Source organism: Colobus angolensis, unplaced genomic scaffold (genome assembly GCF_000951035.1).
Source record: "Colobus angolensis palliatus isolate OR3802 unplaced genomic scaffold, Cang.pa_1.0 Scaffold194, whole genome shotgun sequence".
Taxonomy (NCBI): Eukaryota; Metazoa; Chordata; class Mammalia; order Primates; family Cercopithecidae; genus Colobus; species Colobus angolensis.
In genome coordinates, this window is record NW_012115088.1 from 5,258,781 (window position 1) to 5,280,880 (window position 22,100).

Genomic DNA, 22,100 nt, shown 5'->3' on the forward strand with positions numbered 1-22,100 from the left:
CAGGCGGTTGGGGCTCGGGGCGGGCTCACCTCAAACATGAGCCCCAGCAGGAAGACCATCGCCACACAAGAGACGATGTCCGCGTGATTCTGCAGGACGAATTCGTGGCTCAGCACCGGGGGGCTCTTGGTGCTCTTCTTGCGAATCGCCATGGTGGGGCCGCCGCCCGCGCCTGCAGGTGCTCCGCCCCGGCTCTGCTCTTCTCAGCTGCTCACCGACTCGCCGCCGCCGCCTCCCCCTGGCTGCTCCTCACGGCCCCGCTGCAGCCGCTCGCTGGGGCTTCACTTCCCATCCCACAGCCAGTACGCAGCCGCCGGGCCGCCCGGGAGAAAAAAAAAAAAAAGAAAAAAAAACAAACAAAAAAAACAGCCAGCCCGCAGAGGCGGCGAGCATGCGCACCAGGGAGACGACGCTCGCTCGTGCCGCGGCCTCCTCCGCGAGCCCACAGCGCCACCTGGGGACCGGAGGCCGCTGGCTCGCGGCCGGGCGAGTTTGCTGGAACCTGAGCGGCGCGCCCCTGCTACGCACCGGGCCCGGCTCTGGGAGTCGTTTGAGGCGCGAGCTTCCTCCGCCTGCTCAGCAGCGTGAGACCGCGACCGGGTGTTCTCCCGCCCTCCTGGCCACCCAGGGATTGGGTGTCAGTGGCCTGTTGCACACTGTCACTTATACAAGTGACTGCCACCGTCAGGATAATATAAAACTACGAATACTACCTGACTCCACAGGGGTACGGTGTATTCTCCAGTTTTAGCATCTGCCTTAAAAAATTAACCTTAGAGTTAAGCACTCCCGGGGACTTATTTCTACCCTTTGTAAGTTTGGACTAACTTAAAAAAAAAAAGTTGACCCTATTCTGGTCTGCCTGTCCATCCCCACCCCCATCCCTGTCCCCGTCACCGTCCCCATCCCTACCCCCATCCCCCACTGGCCTCAGACTGAGGACGAAGGGATCAGTTTGGGTTTACTGGCTTCACGTATATTTAAATTAACAACATGTTTTAGTAATCAAAAAGTTGAAAAGGATCGTGGATAAAGACACGTCCTCCTCTTATCGTTTTGCCCAAAGCAGGAGTCCTTTGTATTCTTTTTCCTGAAGAATTGCTCTCCTGTTTACCCATGAGGCAAATGTAGAAACCAAAGTCATGCTAGATTGAGCCCTTTCAGGGCCCTTCCGCATCCGGTCATCACCAACCGGGGGCAGTCCTACCACCCGGCTTCTCCACTACCACAGTCCGAGGGGACTTGCCTCTTGCCTACAATATTACAACTCTGGTGTAACCACTTAGTGGTTTAAGAATGTGGCTTGTTAAATCAGAATTCTGCCACTTATGACTTGTATGATCAAGGACAAGTTACTTAATCTCTATAGGACCCCATTTCCTCATTTTTAAAAACGTATTCATTTATGTACTTACTGGGGGTTGACTATGCCCTGAGCACTGGGGATATAGAACTGAAATACAAATTAATTTATTCTTATGGGGGAGAGAATCTTTAAACAAGATTTCAAAAGTGAAACAGATGTTAAATTGAGTTGAGCATCCAGGAGAAAAATAAAGCAAGGGGAATAGGAAAGTGTGAGGCACTTACACTTGCCTGAAGACCTGCAGGAGGTGAGGGAGCAAGCCCTGTGGATATCATCTGTAAAGTGGGGATAACTATAGTGCTCATTTTAGCAATTAAATGAGATGATTAAAGGAAACTGCTTAGCTGGGATTTAGGGCTTTATAAATTTAGTCAGTGATTATTATTTTCCTCCTTCTGGGCAATCACTGGTTTCACTTCCCTTCAGATCACCTTTCAACGTTTATGCTAGAATGATGCTTCTAACTGACAGAAAGTTTTTCAGTTTTCAGAAAGTTTTTCCTTTTCCTTCATGGAAAGCTAGCATGATGAAGTAGCCCTTTCTGATTTGGTCCTTGCCTACCCCGACAGACTGGAGCCCTGCATCTGCAGGCCATAATCTCTGTACCAGCATTATTGACTACACACACTATACAGTTGCCTCTCTGTATCTGTGGATGCCGCATACACTGTGGATTCAACCAACCTGGAGTAAAAAATATTCAAGAAAAGAACTGTATTTGTACTGAACATCTACAGACTTCCACCCCATGATTATTCCCTAAACAATATAGTACAGCCAACTATTTATGTAGCAGTTATGTTGGGTTCGATATTATAAGTAATCTAGAAATCATTGGAGGTCTATGGGAGGATTTAGGATATTTCTCATCAGAATATTACATCATCTTATATAAGGCATCTGAGCACGGGTGGATTTTGGTATCTGCGTGGGTCCTGGAACCAATCCCCTGTGAAAACTGAGGGACGACTGTACATGCCATGGCATGCTCTCTTCCCATGCTCTCCCCTGCCTTTGCGTGTGCTGCTGTCTCTGGAATGTTTTCTCCTCTCCTCTCATAGACACAGCAGGCTCCTGCTGTTCCTTCATACCTCATTTACATATAACCTCTTCAAAACCTTCACTGAATTCTGTGAGCTAAGCAATTTATCTTTTATGATTCAATTGCATTTTTGAAATAGTTTTATTGCAGTACAATTTATGTCATATAGTTCAGCTATTTGAGATATTCAATTCTGGTTTTTAGTATATTTATAAAGTTGTGCAACAATCACCATAATATAACTTTAGAACATTCTTGTAATCTCTAAAAGAAACCTTGTACACATTACCAGTAACTCTCCATTTCCCCTCATAGTCTTGGCAGCCCTTGGCAACAACTGATCTATTTTCTACCTTTCTATATTTGCTTATTGTGGGCATTTCTTTTTGTTCTTTCTTTGTTTCTTTTCTTTCTTTTTTTGAGATGGGGTCTTGTTCTGTTGCCTAGGCTGGTGTACAGTGTTGTGATCATAGCTCACTGCAACCTTGGACTCCTGGCCTCAAGAAATTCTCCCACCTCCCAAAGTACTGGGATTACAGGTGTGAGCCACCACGGCCAGCTTGGACATTACATGTAAATGGAATCATGGTCTTTTGTGACTGATTTCTTTCACTGAAGATAATGTTTCCAAGGTTCATCCATGTTGTAACATGTATCAGTGCTTCATTCCTTTTTATGGCCAAATAATATTCGATTGTATGGATATAGCATATCTTACTCATCAGTTGAACATTTGTGTACAAGTTTTTGTCTGAACTCAATTCCTTTGGGTATATACCTAGCAGTGGAATTGCTGATCATAAGGCAACTTTATGTTTGACCTTTTGAGGAACTCTCACACTGATTTCCATAGTGAATGCACCATTTCCCACCCTATTAGCAACGTGTAGGGGTTCCAACTTCTTCCCATCCTTGCCAATACTTGTTATTTTCTGTCTTTTAATCTTATCTATCCTAGTGGATGTGAAGTAGTATCTCATTGTGATTTTGCTTTGCATTTCCCTGAGCACTAATGATGTTGACTACTAGCCTTGTCAGGTGCTCAGGAGCCATTGTATACCTTTTTTTTGAAGAAATGTCTATTCAAATCCTTTACCATTTCTAAGTTGGATTAATTTTTTAAAGTTTATTGAGTTGTAAGGGTTTAAAAATATCTATTCTATATGTCCATGTTGTTCTGTATTTTAAAAAATAAAAATCGATTCTAGGTCTTAGCAGATATGTGATTTGAAAATTTTTTTTCAGCCTGTCTTTTTACTTTCTTTTTTTTTTGAGGCGGAGTCTCACTCTGTCACCCAGGCTGGAGTGCAGTGGCCGGATCTCAGCTCACTGCAAGCTCCGCCTCCCGGGTTCACGCCATTCTCCTGCCTCAGCCTCCCGAGTAGCTGGGACTACAGGCGCCCTCCACCTCACCCGGCTAGTTTTTTTTTTGTATTTTTTAGTAGAGATGGGGTTTCACCGTGTTAGCCAGGATGGTCTCGATCTCCTGACCTTGTGATCCACCCGTCTCGGCCTCCCAAAGTGCTGGGATTACAGGCTTGAGCCACCGCACCCGGCCCTTTTTACTTTCTTGATGGTTTTCTTTGAAGCACAAAAGTTGTTAATTCAGTGAAGTCCAACTTATCTGTTTTCTCCTTAATCACTTGCTATTGTTGTCCTATATAAGAAATCAGTGCCTAACCCAAGATTCCAAAGATTTACTCCTGTGTTTTCTTCTAAGAGTTTTATAGTTTTACCTCTTACACTTCAGTCTATGAGGACTCACTTGTATTTTGTACATAATTTCATTTTAGCAGTAATCATACTATCTTCTATTGTTTGCAAGTCTGTCTTCCCACTAGACTGGTGCTCCTCAGGAACTGGGAGTCGTTACATTTTTCCAGCTCCTACTACCTAGTGCTATACTGTCAAATATTCAGTAGTCAATATTTATTGAGGGAATGAAAAGAAAAAATACCTCACACAAACGAGAATAAAACCTTAAGATAGTTTAACCAAGAAACAAATATAAAAATAATATATGACTCTACAAAGTTACTCATTTTAAATATATTTTAAGAAGACTTGCAATGCACCAAGCAAGTCCTGAGTTGTAGGATATAATTATTAACAAGACAGACTTAGTCTTTGTTCTTGAAACTCATGCCTGAATAGAAGACAGACAATAAATAATGACCAATGTGGTGGATATTTACAAAGAGACAGTGCAAGGTGCAATAGAAGTGTTCTAGGGCATTTGGAAATGAATTGCTGTACTAATGTCAGTTTTTAAACTGAAATTGGTCCTTTCAAACCTTAAAAACTGAAATTGGTCCTTTCAAACCTTAAAATCTAGTGATTTTTCACTCCTTTGTGAGAAGATCAAAATGGTCTTCTTTCAACTGCTTAAACATATCATACTCTGGCCAGCCATAGGACTTGAGATGACCATTGGGTTTTTTTGTTCATTTGTTTATTTGTTTTTGAGATGGAGTCTTGCTCTGTTGCCCAGGCTGGAGTGCAGTGACATGATCTCAGCTCACTGCAACCTCCACCTCCCAGGTTCAAGTGATTCTCCTGCCTCAGCCTCCTGAGTGGCTGGGATTACAGGCAGGCGCCACCAGGCCTGGCTAATTTTTGTATTTTTGGTAGAGATGGGGTGTCACCATGTTGGTCAGACTGGTCTTGAACTTCTGACCTCATGATCCACCTGCCTCAGCCTCCCAAACTGCTGGGACATCTAGCATTACAGGCGTGAGTCACTGTGCCCAGTGATCATTGGGTTTGGTAAGATGCAGGTTGTTTGGTTATGTTAGTTTGGGTTGTCCAGGAAATAGATGCCAAGACAGAGTTAGAAGCATAAGAGACTTATTGGCAATAACATTTGTGAAAATTAAAGGGGAGGAGAGTCAACAGGGAAAGCCTTCAGACTGTAATGTAGATCTGATCCCTGTGAAAGGAAGGAAGAAGGATCAGGCAGGAAGAGCCTCAGACTGAGGTGCCGCTGAGAAAGTTTTGGCCAGCCTTGTGTGTGGAGCTCCAGCACAGAGACTACCCATTGAGGATTTCCACATTGGATGGAGATGATGAGTCCTTGGACTGTGACAGTGCTGTCATGCACTGTGGGCTCCTACCCCGCACTCTTGCCATCTTTCGCAGAAGATCCTTGCTTGTGTCAGGAGACCCTCTCTCCACAAATCTCTCTTGAGCTTTGGTAATTATCTTTCTTGCTCCTTCAGGGACCCTATTGTTTATAACCTTGGGGTGCTGCACTATCATTCATCGTTTTCTTACCTGTACCCACGTACCCACACCCTTGAAGGGAGTGCCTTTATACAAATTTCCCCAGATCACCCGATTTAAACGTGCCATTTGCTTCTGCTAGGACCCTAACTCTTATGGAGTCACTAGTGACCTTGAAGAGAGTGTTTTCTGTGGAAATGGTAGAAACAAATGGCTGACTGGAGTGGGTTGAAGAGAGAATGGAAAATGGCAAGATGGAGGCATAAGTATAAGCAACTCATCTGAGGGGATTTCCCTGCAAGGGAAGGCAGAGTAATGGGCACATGGTGAAGAGAGGTCTAGGGAAGGGTTTTGCCTTTCTTTTTGGATGAGCTACATTATGATGTATTTGCATGCAGGTGGGAATGAACTATAAGAAAGATTTATTCTACAGGAGTTCCTTGCAGAAGCAAAGTCCTTGAGCAGCTCGGAGTTGATGGCATCTAGTGCACAGCTGACAACAGTGACAAGATAGGGTGCCCAGAGCAACCAGAGAGAGGGCAGAATTTAGGGGTAGGCTGATAATGGCAAGATGAAGTTGTCTGCTTCTGATTGTTTCTACTTTCTCAGTAAAGTAGGAAACAAAATCATCAGGAGTGGAGATAGTGTGATGGTATTTGAAAAGAGAATGGAGTAAAACTGTGGAGGGTGAGTGGATTAAAGGGATGTAGTCAGACAGCAGGGCCCACTTGAGATTTGGGGCCATACATTTAAAGTGAGACTAGTAAGCAGAGCCACATATTTTCCTCTAGGCATATCTCCCTCTTTCGATACAGGTATGGAGAAGGCAGAGTTGGGCTTTGCCAGGCCAGTATGACAAAGGATGTGGAGGATGTGCAAGGGTGAGGGCAGGGGTGATGAAGTGAAGGCCATGAGGTGGTGGTCGTGCTTGTTATACTGTCACCCTCTGCCCTGAAAGTCCACCCTTTCCTGCTGTGAAAGGCAAATGTCTGCAGACTGCAATACTGGGGCTCCCTTGCCCTTGACTTCCCATTGGAATGGGACTGGAAGTCTGTGGAAGACACTAGCCAAAAATCAGTGGGTTTGGGGATTTCTTTATACTCCCATCATCCCTCCTTGCCTTACTATGTTTCCAACAGTGACTATGTTTGTTCTCCTGTGGTCACTGCCTCTGTCAGGTAGCTTTTCTGTTACTGTTTCAGCTCTAAGTGGGCTCCAGGGACCTCATTCTCTCCCCCGCCACTTCAGGCTGTTGGTTGTAATAGCTTCCCATGCTCTTACTCCCCCGATACTTCACCATCCCTTGTTGGTTCATTCAACCTGCCACTCCTCTGTGAATAAGCCCTTCATTAAACTCTCTCCAGCTAAATTCTTTTGAATGGGCTATCTAGTCCTTGCCAGTTCTCTGACAGAGACAGAGGACAGAGAAATAGTGCTAGGGCCTCTGAATTGGAGGCACCTATGGGGCTGAAGAAGTGTTGTGGAGGCTAGCTGGCTGAGGAGGAAGTGGTGAGAGAGTGGGATGCTGGAAGTGATTTCAGAGATTGTGCAGTCACTGGCAATGAGATGCACAGGGTAGAAAAGTGGGAGTGGTAGCTGAGGTGGATGGAGAAGGAGAGCTTTGAGAGTGAGAAGTCAAGGCAGTAGGAGGCTAAGGTGCTCAGCACACACTTCACATGGATGCTAAATCACCAAGAATGACTGAAGGAGAAGAGTGGAAAGGGAGCCACTGAGGGAGCTGGGCACTAACATCTGCTGCAAATGAGGAAAAGCCTGAGAGACTGGCAGATGATTGCCACAGGAGGGTAGTGGGTAGTATAGTTTCAGGGCATGGACTTCCAGAAAAGCTGGGGTTTTTGAGCAAGGGAGGAGAAGTGTCTGTCAGCAGCATCGAGGACTATGAAAGACACCCACTCCACCCCAGGCTCTGTGGTATGTGGTGCGTGGGAGGGAAGAAACAGCCACCTCTTGAGACGGCTGGGGAAGCAGATTTCAGTTTTCAGTTAGAGCTGCCTCCAGGTTTCTGAGCAAGAAGGTGAAGAAAACATTCAGAAAGAGGCAGAGGGTGTTGGGGATTTGGTAGATGGCACACCTGGAGCTTTGGGGGATACAGTGTAAGAGTTTGGGGACTGGAAAGGGGCTTTTGGCTTAAGCGAAATAAGGGGATGAACAGAGCCTTGTGGGGAGGAGATTGTGGTGATGATGGATAACAATGGAGGTTTGACTCTGGAGGTGACTAAGGTGGAAAGTTTTGAAGTGTTGTGGAATGATCCTGAGGTCTTTTAGGGGAAAGTGAAGGTTTAATAATAATTTTTGCTTCTTTTTTAGGATTGGCCTTTATAAGTTTATAGTGAAAGGCGGCTGCCATTACCTTCTCCAAGGGTGGATCATGGTGGTGGGGAAAGTGGTCCTACCAAGACACATGGGCTCTGGAGGCCTCCCTCAAGCAGACTTTTTGTTTTGTTTTCTTTTAGAGATGGGGGCCAGGCTGGTCTGAAAATCCTGGCCTCAGGCAATCCTCTTGCCTCAGCATCCCAAAATGCTAGGATTACAGGTGAACCACCCCACCAGGGACCCCTCAAGCAGATCAATTGCTTATGTGTATTCAGCTCTGGAGGCCACATTCTAAGTAAGTGAGACTTTGGCAAACATAGCCTGAATCCTGAAATTCTCAGGATTCTTTTAATGATTTTAGGACAGAAGGCAGTTTATTTGGGATTAGGTCTATCCAGGAAAATTTGTGGTACAAGGTTGCTGTAATTATGAGAAATATAAAAGAACAGAAATATGATCTTTGCCCTCAATGAGGTTGTGTTTAGTTGGCCTTACAAGACATGTATAAGAATGAAAAACCTGTTCTGAGATGATGTGAAAGTAGGTAAAGAAATTACCTAATAGAAATAAGTTAGAACTAAAATGGGACTGTTTGATTTCGACCTCTCCTTGGGGACAAATTGATGAAAAGTAAGAAACAAATGTTTGTTGCTTATTAAATTCCAGGCATTTTGCTTTTACATATATCATTTGGTTTTCACATAAATCTTATAAAATAGGTGTTGTTATCTTTATTTAAAGATAGAGAAGCTGAGGCTCAGAGATGTTAAGTAATTTGCCCAAGGTCATAGGTGCAGGTGTCTGTGTGCCTGCCAAACCCATTCTTTTTAATGTTTTTTTGAGACAGGGCCTTGCTATGTTGTCTAGGCTGGCCTCAAACCCTTGGGTTCAAGAGAACCTCCCAAATAGCTGGAACTACAAGTGTGCACCACTGTGCAGCAAAAAAACCCATTCTTGTTTCATGTAAACAGTCCTGCAGTGTATGTACTTGCCAGAAAGACTCTGACTTTTCAGAGAGCGGTGATTCTCAATCTTATCTCATTCCTGATCTGTTCAAGAGACTGGTTGGTGCCTACGTAGAAACATAAAGCCCATGAAAAAGACCCCAACAGATCATTTTTCTGTTTACATGTTATTGCTATATCATGCTATTGTTATATCATGCTAATGTTATATCATGAGTTTAAAAACATAAAATTGTACTCATCTAGTGAGGAGGAAATTGTATTTTCATGAGGAAGCAAAACCACTTCATTAATATTTGGAAATTATATGATTTCCTTGAGTATAAATTTGCTGCTATGGAAACGAGAAAACAAATTTATAATACAGTGTTGCTACTAGTACGTAAGACTGGCAGGAGATGGCATGTCACATTTAGAGGTAGATCTGGCAACTGGGAGAGAGCTGTTTGATAACGGCTATGAAGATTCTGTGACCCATCCTGACCACCACCTAGGTGTCTCTCTAGGGGTAGAATGTAATCCTGTGACCTATAGAAGCTTAAGGAGCCCAAGCACTAGGTGGACTTTCTCACCCTATTTACCAAGCACATCAGGGCCTGAGTAATACTTCTCTGATAAAAGAGAGCTCAGTTTCAGTAAGTGGTGAATGTAAAGTGAAAAATGGAAACAGGAAGTAGAATATTTTCAAGAAGTTTAACTTTGAAGGGGAGAAGAGAGCAGGGTATGTAAATAAAGAAGAATAAGGGAGTCAAGGTAGGTTTTGTTTTTGTGTTTTGAGTGATATCACAGTTGAGCATGTTTATTAACAGATGGTAAGGAGGGGAGAGATGAACAGGCTGAAGGCAGGGGGAAGAGGTGGGCAAAATGATGGACAGAGGTCTCTAAAGTTTGGAATCCACTAGAACTTTACATAGGAAGGGACACTTCTTTTTACACCGAAAGGATAGAGGGAGGAGGAAAGGCTAGTAGAGACAGTGCAGTCACAGAATGACAGTGGATGTTCTTCCATGTGGATGGTGAACTCGGGAAGGGCACTGCAAGGAGAACTGTGAGCCAAGTTTCTGTTTTGAATTGTTAAAAACCACAGGCAAAATACATTTAACAGAGTTTACTTGAACATTAAAGGATTCATGAAGTAGGCAGCACTCAAAACCAGAAGAGGTTCACAGATTGTGTTTCAGCTGTGTGAGCAGCAGGCTTTTATAGGTGGAACAGGTAAAGAAATTACCTGACCAGGCACAGTGGTTCACACCTGTCATCTCAGCACTTTGGGAGGCTGAGGCAGGCAAATCACCTGAGGTCAGGAGTTCGAGACCAGTCTGGCCAACATGGTGAAACCCCATCTCTGTTAAAAATACAGAAACTAGCTGGGTGTGGTGGAGCACACCTGTAATCCCAGCTACATGGGAGGCTGAGGCAGGAGAATCACCTGAACCTGGGAGGCAGAGGTTGCAGTGAGCCAAGATTGCACCACAGCATTCCAGCTGGGCGACAGAGTGAGACTCGGTCAAAAAAAAGAAAAAAAAGAAAAAGAAAAGGAATTACTTGATTGGGTCCAGCTAAACATTTCCATTATTTGGGTACAATCTGATGGAAGTCCTTAGAGGTAAGTTGGTGGTTTGTGACTGGTTAAGCTTAAGTGTCCTTTTACTGTTTATATGGAATTGGGTTTTAGTTCATTTCTGTAGGAGCCTAAGGTGCTCATTGGCTTTATTGATGCCCAATTACATATTTTTAAAAAATTTTATTTATTTTTGAGACAGATTCTCGCTCTGTCGCCCAGGCTGGAGTGCAATGGTATGATCTGGGCTCACTGCAACCTCCGCCTCCCAGGTTCAAGTGATTCCCCTGCCTCAGTCTCCCAAGTGGTTGGGATTACAGGCACCCACCACCATGCCCGGCTAATTTTCATATTTTTAGTAGAGATGGAGTTTTGCCATGTTGGTCAGGCTGGTCTTGAACGCCTGACCTCAGGTAGTCCACCTGCCTCGGTCTCCCAAAGTGCTGGGATCACAGGTGTGAGCTAGCGTGCCCTGCCAATTACTTATTTTAACAGAATGATTGAATAATAAAGGCAGAAGGAAACATGTCAGCAGGAACAGGGATTTTTCAGGCATAGGGAGCACTGAATGGTTTGTAGAGGGAGAAGGCTATTAGCCCCACCTCAAGACATACAATGTATGACAGAAGAAAGATGTTCATTCAAGAGGGCTGAAGGGGATTGGTGTTTTGAGGGGAGAGCCTGGTATATAGTTAAAACAACCGATCAGAGGGAATGTTTGGTGCAGTGGCAGAAGTTGTAGATAGTTTATATATAATGGAATTAATTATATTAGTTATAACTCTTTTAGTTGCAAGTGACTGAAATGGGAATATAGTGAACCAAAAGTTAAGAGAGTCAAAAGAAAAGCTTCAGGAGCCAGGGCACATTGTGGGTCTTAGGAACTAGAACCAGGCACTTGACTTCATTAGATCCTTTCTCTACCTTTCTCTCTCTCTCTTTATTTTTCTTCTGTCTTCTGTTTTAGCTTGGCTTCACTTTTTCCAGACTTTATTTACATGGCAGACAACATGGTCACTTGCTGGTTCTATCAGAACAATTCCAAGGAAAGACCTAAAGTAGGCTAGTTTAGGTTGAATGATCATTTCTGGGTTAAAAATTGTGGCCCATTTTGGCCACATGCTTTTTTCCCTGTGGGTAGGGTGAGTTTAGTACCAGAAGGTGTGGAGGAGCAAGTACTAGACAAGTAAGAACACAAACCACCACTGGTGTCCTAGAGAACATGGTAGAAAGGATCTGGAGGTAGAGGAACAGTGGGAGGTGGTTGGATCAGGGAAGAAAAATCCAGCGGTAATGTGTATGTGAGTGAATGAGAAGAATGGATGGAGTGACTTGTGTTTGAGGCACTGGCCAAGGACTGTGGGGATATCTAGTAGGGTGATTTCTAAAATAATTTCAGCAATCACAGATAGAGGAAAGACTTAAGTTTGAATTTGTTGTGTTTTCAAGAGGGTTCTAGTTCTTAGGAACAGACAAGAAAATGGTGTCAGGTAATTGGTTCCTGGAGGCTGGCACATTCTGGAGACAGCAGCAGCTTCTAGGGATGCTTCATAAGGTTATTATGCACTGACATCTGCCAGGTGTAGATCATTTTCACCTGATGAGAATTAAACATTGAGAGCATCATTTTGTGCAAAATGCTTTACCCAAATTAGAAGGACTTATGCCTCAGGGACTTTGTGACTGATGGAACTGAATAGATATCTTGTAGCCATCAAAGACTGGTGTGCGGCTCAGTGCCTAGTAGAACCCAGGTCTTGGGGTGATGGCCAAGGATTCTTTGGAGCTCCTTCCTTGTTTGCATCAGTCCATGTGCTCCAAGACAAAGCTTATGGCACAAATAAAAACAACTACAATGTATACAATTCTTTGCAGTCCTCCAAGCACTTCTGATATACATTACTAATTTTAACATTATCTAAACCCAGAACGTAATGTTATCTCTGTTTCAAATGAGGAGATAGAGGCTCAGAAAAATAACTTAAGGTTTCACAACTAAGTTTTAACTCCCAGGATGAAGAATGTGAATTTTAGCTTATAAAATTATGGTAACATTATACTAAAGACTAAATATGGTAATTTGTGGCAATTAGTTGGTATATGTCAAAGTGAAATAATCATAAGGGAATATGTGAATGTACTGTTAATAACATCAAAATAAAATTAATATTTATTGGATGCCAAGTGCTATGCTAAACACTACAAACTACTCATTTAATAGTGACAACTCATTGAGTCAGATCCTATTACCATTCCTTTTCTACAGATGAAGATTGATTAGACGAATATTACTAAACTGTTAATACCACCACCATGATAAGTGGAAATAGGAATAGGCTGCATACAGAGAAATCAACTAATAGTAGTTGATTTTAATTAGGAAATGAGCACTAGGCTAGGGAAAGAAGAGAAAGGAATAAATCCTTGAGTCTGTCTAAGACAAATGATAGGTTTTCTCCCTGTGAAGCAAGCCACTTTTATTTCTTAGGCCATTTATTCCTCCTTCTGAGTACACTTATACCAATCAGCATTATCTTTGGTTCTCAATCTGCCTTCAAACTACATCCTCAAATTATAGCATAAATATTTCCCAGTTAAGTGGAGTGGGGCTAAAAAGAAACAAGGGTGACAAAGGACTAATTCAGCTTGGGACATGAGAGAATGGTAATGCCATTTACCCACATGGTGTGTAGGGAAAGGGAGGTAATCAGGAAATTGTGCAGTAAGCTGAAAAGTTTGGTTTTAGATGCATTGAGTTTCTTCAACACATGGATGTCTGCTCTTTGGGAGACAGCCAAATAAAGGATCCTTACAGACAGCAAAAGATTCAGGCCTGGGGCTTTTGTGAGTGATTCAAGCTAATCACACATTTGGAAATTATTCAGCATGGTGGTAATGTTAACAACACCAAAATGGATTAGCTTGTTGAGGTGGTGAATAAAAAGAAAAGAACAATGCATTTAGTCTTGGGGGTGTCCATACGAAAGAGGCTTAAGGGGGATCAGGAATTTAATTATGTATATGTCATTTTAATAGCAAATTTCAGAGTCCTTTTCAAATGATAAGTTTCCCACAGTCTCCATAAAACTGAATGAGGAAATTTTAAAAAGTCCATAATATTCTTTCACTCTATAATCCTAGTAACTGATTTATTTTAGGCTTAAATGCTATTGCAAGGAATGTGCTCGTCTAAAAGACAGTACTATTAGGTTATTTCCTCCCATGTTGAAATGTATTAAAAACATACTAAATGAGTCAAGTAATATAATAGGGAAAAAAATGGAGAATAATTACATTAAATAACTGAATTCCAAGAATAATTGCTCTAAGACTAGCTTCCAGGAAGCCAAGGCAAAAACTGATCATGGCGAATTAACTAGATAATATCCCATGTAGAGTTTTGGAAACATGGCTAACTATCATTATTGCAAGGGCCGTCCCTCACCATGAGAGTCCAGTGAATGGTCTTACAGCTGAGAAGCTCTGTTGTTTTAATTTAAAAATTCCCCAGGAAATTCTGAGAATCAATTAAATTTGACAAGCACTGCTCCAATAAAGGAAACATACAAGTTCACAGGAGAGACAAACTTTTTTTCTAGCTCTGAAATGAGAAAAGATTTTGTTCCACTGACATTGAAGAACATTCAATAATAAAACAGACAATGTCTTCAATGGAATTAAAAAAAACAGGTAAGATTTTATCTGTCTATTTTTTTTTTTTTTAGTAGAGACAAGGTCTTAGTGTCACCTGGGCTGCAGTTCAGTGTTTCTAATCATGGTTCACTGTAACGAACTCCTGGGCTGAAGTGATCCTCCTGCCTCAGCCTCCCAAGTAGCTAGGACTACTGGTACACCACCATGCCCAGCTAATAATTTTTATTTTTTTTTAGAGACCAGTATCACAATGTTGTCCAAGCTAGCCTCGAATTCCTGGCCTCAAGCCATCCTCCTGCCTTTTGCCTTCTAAAGGTCTGAGATTGCAGGTGTGTACCGCCACACTTGGACTTTTATATCTGTGTCTTTATACTGACTTTTGACAAAATAAAAACCACCAACATAATATTAAATTACAATTCTGTTGCTGTAGTAAAATAATCATCTGGGTCAGTTGAAAAAATCTATACTCCTTTGGGGTCCAGAAATTTGCATTTGTAATAAGTCACCAGATGATACAAATGGTCCAGGAAAGCATTTTTACACTGAGAGAATGGATGGTTAACAATAGTCCTTAGCATTTTAGGTTTAGATATCAAATGTTAAGGTGTACTATTTGTAATAGACATTTTCACCATTTTTGAAAACTGAAGCAGGGTTAATCTACTTCTATAAGCTGGAAAGACGTCTGTGGTATAAAACCAGAACACTTCTAGTAAGACTTTTCTTCAACACTCAGGAAAATATTAAAAGCATGGTTTGCTTTATATGCCAATAGAGTAGATGTTAATCTCACACTAAAAAGAAGAAATTCATACTCAATGGATTAAAACCTTTTAACCTCATGGCATAAAAACATGGGAAAATGAATTTCCTAGTCTTTTAGTAGAGATGCACTTCACTCAAAACATTAAAGAGCCAAAGACATCACTGTGTTGATACAACCATACGTAATATAAGATCATATATACGGTCCTGAATTGCTGCAGCCCAATATATTTGGAAACATCTGATTAGTAGCAACACAATTTTCAAGATTGGTCTTTATTTTCAAATACATCAGGAAAAAATATTCTTAAGGGGAGTGCTTCTTTGTGGTCATAGTCATCCCACACTTCTTAAAAACACTAGTAAAAATAAGTAAGGGAATCTGCCATATAAATGTTAGCATTCACACAGATTTAGTAGTAACTTGACCACACACAGAGAAAATGTGGTGTTGGCTGAAGACTAAGGGATAGAGGCAGGGACCTTTTTCTCTTTACTAGTTATTGAATCTAGTTACTAGTTATTGAATCCTAAATTCAATTCAACTCTCAGTGAGAGCAACTTGAACTGTAATAGATTTTTAATACTCTAATATATTGTGACTAAAAAACAAAGTTGGGATCTACCATAGACATATAAATAGCCCCCTGCTGGATTCAGGTAACTTTGGATCTAGTTATCTTTAGATGGTTTTCATACTGCAGTAAACAAAGATCATAAAGGTCTGACTCCAATTCACCTTAATTCTCTAGGTCCTTAAGTCTAGATACTAGGTACAGAATTTATTTTTAGGGAAAACTTTGTGCTTCAGAACAGTATCTATGAAATAATATGAATTTGAAAATTCCTATTTTTAAACCTAAGTGAGCAATAAATAAGCATATACCTTTCATTGTTTCTGATTCCTGATAGGTTTTGCAGAATAAGAATTCTAGAACAAAAATGCTTATTCCACTGAACTAAAAAGTTGGAATCCATCCCTTGCATACTATCAGTATTTTGACATTAAAAATTTAAATTTATACCAAACTAATAAATAGACCTAATTTAAATATTAAATAGTAACAGCAGGAAAAATATTTCTCCATTCTCTCTCCTCCCACTCCCACACTTCCCAAAGGCAACGACTAAACTCTTTTAGACATTTTTGTTCTAGTATTAACCAATAAAACACTTCTACTACTTCTTGATTTGCCAGTTTTAGGCTTTATTGACTTTCTCTTATCATAGGTGATGATTTAGTATTCTTAACCTCCCACTTCCTATCTCCTGTAATCCTGTATCACCATTTTTTGGTCAGTGTTTACACTATTTCCTACGAAAAAATGCAGAGGCAGAAAATATTTCATGATTATTTCCTTCCTTGTACTACTTTAGTTTTTTGGAATAAACAATTGTCTCATATTTTCTACTTGCATAGTTTTCTATGAACTCATTATTTCAGTTGTTCAACTAGAGCTGTTGTATGACTAACAGCAGTTTTTTTAACCCCAGTGCTCAAATATATCAGATAATGTATTGGTTTGTTTTTTTCCCCCTGGATATCTCTCTCTCTGAAGCTCTTCCTTCCTCCTGCTCCAATCTGGAGAAGGCTTTGGGCACACCTTTGTCTTATAACTTCCTTTTGGCATTTTTCTGTGGTGGATTTACTATTTCAATTTTGTGCTTTCCTTTTTCCCATTTTTCTAGAGTATATTATCCTGTAGTTCTCTAAAGAGAGTTGTATGGCAGATACACTTTTTGAGTCCTTACATTCACACATGATTTATTGGTTGGTTATGCATTTCTAGGATGCAAATAATTTCTCCCTCAGATTTTTAAAATTTATTAGTTATTTGAGATGGGGTCTTGCTATGTTGGCCAGGCTGGTCTCAAACTCCTGGCTTCAAGCAGTCCTCCCATCTTGGCCTCCCAAAGTGCTGGGATTACAGGTGTGAGCCACTGTACCCACCCCTCCCTCAGATTTTTGAAGGCCTTCTGTCCTAATACCTACGCAGCACTGAAAAAGTCAGTGCCATTTTGATTTGTGTTCCCTTCTAAGTGATTACAAATTCCTAATCCTACCACCACACCTACAACCTGCAATCTCTTAAGAGCTTCTCTTTACTTCTAATGTTCTGAAATTTGACAATAGTATGTCTTGCTTTGGATTGTTTTATCTTTTTTACATTGTTGGGTATTAAGTAGACCCTTTCAATTTAGACTCATCTTGCAGGTCTGGGAAATTTTCTTGTATTTCTTCTTTGATAATTTCTGCCTATTTTCAGTTCTTTTTTTGGGGGGACTCATTACGTTAATATTGTACTTCCAGCTTGCCTCCTAAATTCTATCTTTTCTATTTTCCATTTTTGTTTTTTGTTGCTCTATTTCTAAAAAATTTCTCAACTTTGTTTTTCAAATTTCTATTTATTTTGGTTATATATGTTTTTATTTTCCAAAGCTTTTTCATAGAGCTATTTTTCTTTTCCTTTTTTTTTTTCTGCTTTGAGACAAAGTTTCACTCTGTTGCCCAGGCAGGAGTGCAGTGGCATGATCACAGCTCCCTGTAGCCTCAACCTTCCAGGCTCAAGGGATCCTCCCACCTTAGCCCCCGCAGTAGCTGGGATTACAGGTGTGCCACCATACCCACCTAATTTTTTTTTTTTTGAATTTTAGTAGAGAGGAGGTCTCACAATGTTGTCCAGGCCTCTTGTGAACGTCTGAGTTCAAGTGATCCTCCTGCTTCACCCTCCCAAAGTGCTGGAATTACAGGTGTGAGCTACCATGCCAGCCTCTTTTACTATTATTTTAATATATACCCCTATATACTTATTATTTTGTATTGGGTTTGGGAAAGGAGTAGCAATAATAATATGCATTCTTTCAAAGAATAATGCTTAATGTTTTAAAAAACTGTACATAATGTTAATGGCTTTTAATGTGGATTGTTGGGGATTCAGACTGCTTAAAATTTAGCATTATGAGTAATTTACCTGGATAAAACGTAACAAGCACTTTGTTGATAATTTATTGTTATATCATCCAATAATGGACAAAATAAGCTTAAGCAGCACATAAAATAGAGTCCTCATTTACTACTGTTGACCTTCCTTTTTCAGACACCTCTCTTGGCTGGTAAACACTACTCCCCCAGTGATTGTCCTGTCCTTGATTCAATCTTTCTAACCTTTGGCAGCTTCTTTTCCTGTATACAGTAGTCCTCCCTTAACTGTTGGGGATACATTCCAAGATCCCCAGTGGATACCTGAAACTGCATAGCAAATAGCACCAAACCTTATATATACATTGCTGTTTTTTCCTATACATACAAACATACCTATGATAAAGTTTAATTTATAAATTAGGCACAGTAAGAGATTAACAATACAGTAGAACAATTAAAACAGTATCCTGTAATAAAAGTTATGTGAATGTGGTCTGTCTCTCTCAAAAAATATCTTATTGTTCTGTACTTACCTATTTTCAGACCCATTGACTGTGGGTAACTGAAATTGCAGAAAGTGAAACTGCAGATAACGGGGACTACTGTATCCACCCCTTGGTTGTCCACACACTCACTCATTGCTTCAATTGCAACCTCAGTGCTGATGACTTCCCAATCTCTATCTCTAACCCAGACCTCTATCATACACTCCTCACTGCAGACTAGTTCTCACTAGTTCCCAGTGGTCATCTACTTCCCCATAGACAGCTCAGGCCTTTTGTTGTGGGAAGTCAGGGACCCTGAACAGAGGAACCAACTGGAACCGAGGCAGAAGAACATAAATTGTGAAGATTTCATGGATATAACCAGTTCCCAAAATTAATACTTTTGTAATTTCTTATGCCTGTCTTTACTGCAATCTCTGAACATAAACTGTGAAGATTTCATGGACATTTATCACTTCCCCTGTTAATACTCTTACAATTTCTTATGCCCAGCATTACTTTAATCTCTTAATCCTGTTATCTTCATAAGCTGAGAATGTACATCACCTCAGGACCACTATTGCATGAATTGATTGTAAAACATGTGTGTTTGAACAATATGAAATCAGTGCACCCTGAAAAAGAAAAGAATAACAGCGATTTTCAGGGAACAAGGGAAGATAACCATAAGGTCTGAATGCCTGTAGGGTCAGGCAGTATTCAACCATATTTTTCTTCTTGCAGAAAGCCTACAGATGAATGTGTGAGTAGGAGAAATATTGCTGAATTCTTTTCCCAGCAAGGAATAACCCTGGGGAAGGAATGCACTCCTGGGGGGAGGTCTATGAATGGCCACTCTGGGAGTGTCTGTCTTATGTGGTTGAAATAAGGACTGAAATATGCCCTGGTCTCCTGCAGTACCCTCAGGCTTACTAGGATTGGGAAATTCCAGTCTGGTAAATTCTAGTCAGACCGGTTGTCTGCTCTTGAACCCTGTTCCCTGTTAAGATGTTTATCAAGACAATGTGTGCCCAGCAGGACATAGACCCTCCTCAGTAATTCTAATTTTGCTTTGCCTTGCGATCTTTATTGTCCCTTGAAGCATGTGATTCTTGTGACCTACTCTCTGTTCATACACCCCCTCCCCTTTTAAAATCCCTAATAAAAACTTGCTGGTTTTGTGTCTCGGGGTTGTCATCACGGTCCTACCAATATGTGATGTCACCCCTGGAGGCCCAGCTGTAAAATTTCTCTCTTCGTACTCTTCCTCTTTATTTCTCAGACCAGCTGACACTTACGGGAAATAGAAAGAACCCACGTTGATATATTGGGGGCTGGTTCCCCTGATACCTTTAATTTTCATTAAAATGTTTTATTATTTATACTTTAAATAGGCAATACATTCAAATAATTCAATTCCAAAAGATATAAATGGGTATACTGTAAAATTTCCAGTCCTATCCTCCATCCCTTAGCCACTTATAAGTTCTCCTCCTGGGAGGGAACCAATGTTATTGGTCTTTTAATATTTATGATATCTTTTCTGCATACACAAGTAAGTCCACTTGTATGTGTCCCCTCCCCCACTAGTCACTTTAATTCCAAATTTGTTTTGCAAGGCACCAATGCAGGTGGAACCAAGACTTTCACAACCAATATTTCTTTTTTTATTATTATTATACTTTTAAGTTCTAGGGTACATGTGCACAACATGCAGATTTGATACATAGGTATACATGTGCCATGTTGGTTTGCTGCACCTATCAACTTGTCATTTACATTAGGTATTTCTCCTAATGCTATCCCTCCCCCAGCTCCCCACCCTCTGACAGGCCCCAGTGTGTGATGTTCCCCGCCCTATGTCCAAGTGAGCTTGTTCAATTGTTGAGTTGAACAATTCCCACCTATGAGTGAGAACATGTGGTGTTTGGTTTTCTATCTTTGTGATAGTTTGCTGACAATGATGGTTTCCAGATTTATCCATGTCCCTGCACAGGACATGAACTCATGCTTTTTTATGGCTGCATAGTATTCCATGGTGTGTATGTGCCACATTTTCTTAACCCAGTCTATCATTGATGGACATGTGGGTTGGTTCCAAGTCTTTGCTATTGTGAATAGTGCTGCAATAAACATACGTGTGCATGTGTCTTTAGTAGAATGATTTATATTCCTTTGGGTATATGCCCAGTAATGGGATTGCTGGGTCAAATGGTATTTCTAATTCTAGATCCTTGAGATATCGCCACAATGTCTTCCACAATGGTTGAACTAATTTACACTCCCACCAACAGTGTAAAAGTATTCCTGTTTCCCCACATCCTCTCTAGCATCTATTGTTTCCTGACTTTTTAATGATTGCCATTCTAACTGGCATGAGATGGTATCTCATTGTGGTTTTGATTTACATTTCTCTGATGACCAGTGATGATGAGCATTTTATCATGTGTCTGTTGGCTGCATAGATGTCTTCTTTTGAGAATTGTCTGTTCATATCCTTTGCCCACTTTTTGATGGGGTTGTTTTTTCTTGTAAATTTGTTTGAGTTATTTGTAGATTCTGGATATTAGCCCTTTGTCAGATGGGTAGATTGCAAAACCTTTCTCCCATTCTGTAGGTTGCCTGTTCATCTGATGGTAGTTTCTTTTGCTGTGCAGAAGCTCTTTATTTTAATTAGATCCCATTTGTCTATTTTGGCTTTTGTTTTCATTGCTTTTGGTGTTTTAGTCAGGGAGTCCTTGCCCATGCCTATGTCCTTAATGGTATTGCCTAGGTTTTCTTCTAGGGTTTTTATGGTTTTAGGTCTAACATTTAAGTCATTAATGCATCTTGAATTAATTTTTGTATAAGGTGTAAGGAAGGGATCCAGTTTCAGCTTTCTACATATGTCTAGCCAGTTATCTCAGCACCATTTATTAAATAGGGAATCATTTCCTCATTGCTTGTTTTTGTCAGGTTTGTCAAAGATCAGATGGTTGTAGATGTGTGGTGTTATTTCTGAGGCCTCAGTTGTGTTCCATTGGTCTATGTCTCTGTTTTGGTACCAGTACCATGCTGTTTTGGTTACTGTAGTCTTGTAGTATAGTTTGAAGTCAGGTAGCGTGATGCTTCCAGCTTTGTTCTTTTTGCTTAGGATTGTCTTGGCAATGCGGGCTCTTTTTTGGTTCCAAATGAAGTTTAGTTTTTTCCAATTCTGTGAAGAAAGTCATTGGTAGCTTGATGGGGATGGCATTGAATCTATAAATTACCTTGTGCAGTATGGCCAATTTCATGATATTGATTCTTCCTATCCGTGAGAATGGAATGTTCTTCCATTTGTTTGTGTCCTCTTTTATTTCATTGAACAGTGGTTTGTAGTTCTCCTTGAAGAAGTCCTTCACATCCCTTGGAAGTTGCATTCCTAGGTATTTTACTTTCTTTGTAGCAATTGTGAATGGGTGTTCACTCATGATTTGGCTGTGTTTGTCTGTTACTCGTGTATAAGAATGCTTGTGATTTTTGCACATTGATTTTGTATCCTGAAACTTTGCTGAAGTTGCTTATCAGCTTAAGGAGATGGGGTTTTCTAAATATACAATCATGTCATCTGCAAACAGGGACAATTTGACTTCCTCTTTTCCTGACTGAATACCCTTTATTTCTTTCTCTTGCCTGATTGCCCTGGCCAGAACTTCCAACACTATGTTGAATAGGAGTGATGAGAGAGGGTATCCTTGTCTTGTGCTGGTTTTCAAAGGGAATGCTTCCAGTTTTTGCCCATTCAGTGTGATATTGGCTGTG

General features: G+C 40.8%; 1 protein-coding gene across 2 annotated transcripts in view; it reads right to left on the minus strand.

The window, feature by feature from the left end:
• The window catches only part of TRAM1 (translocation associated membrane protein 1), a 36,459-nt gene extending 36,003 nt beyond the window's left edge, over positions 1–456 (minus strand). Inside the window, exons 1-2 of one of the 2 annotated variants that reach the window (XM_011940930.1) lie at positions 173–340; positions 30–89 (exon numbers count right to left, since the gene is read on the minus strand). In XM_011940930.1, coding sequence (XP_011796320.1) covers positions 30–59 — 30 coding nt within the window. In that variant the 5' untranslated portion in view covers positions 60–89; positions 173–340. Of the gene's footprint in view, positions 1–29 lie in introns of both variants that reach the window. The other variant, XM_011940929.1, reaches the window with a different exon arrangement.
• Positions 457–22,100: the final 21,644 nt, after the last annotated feature.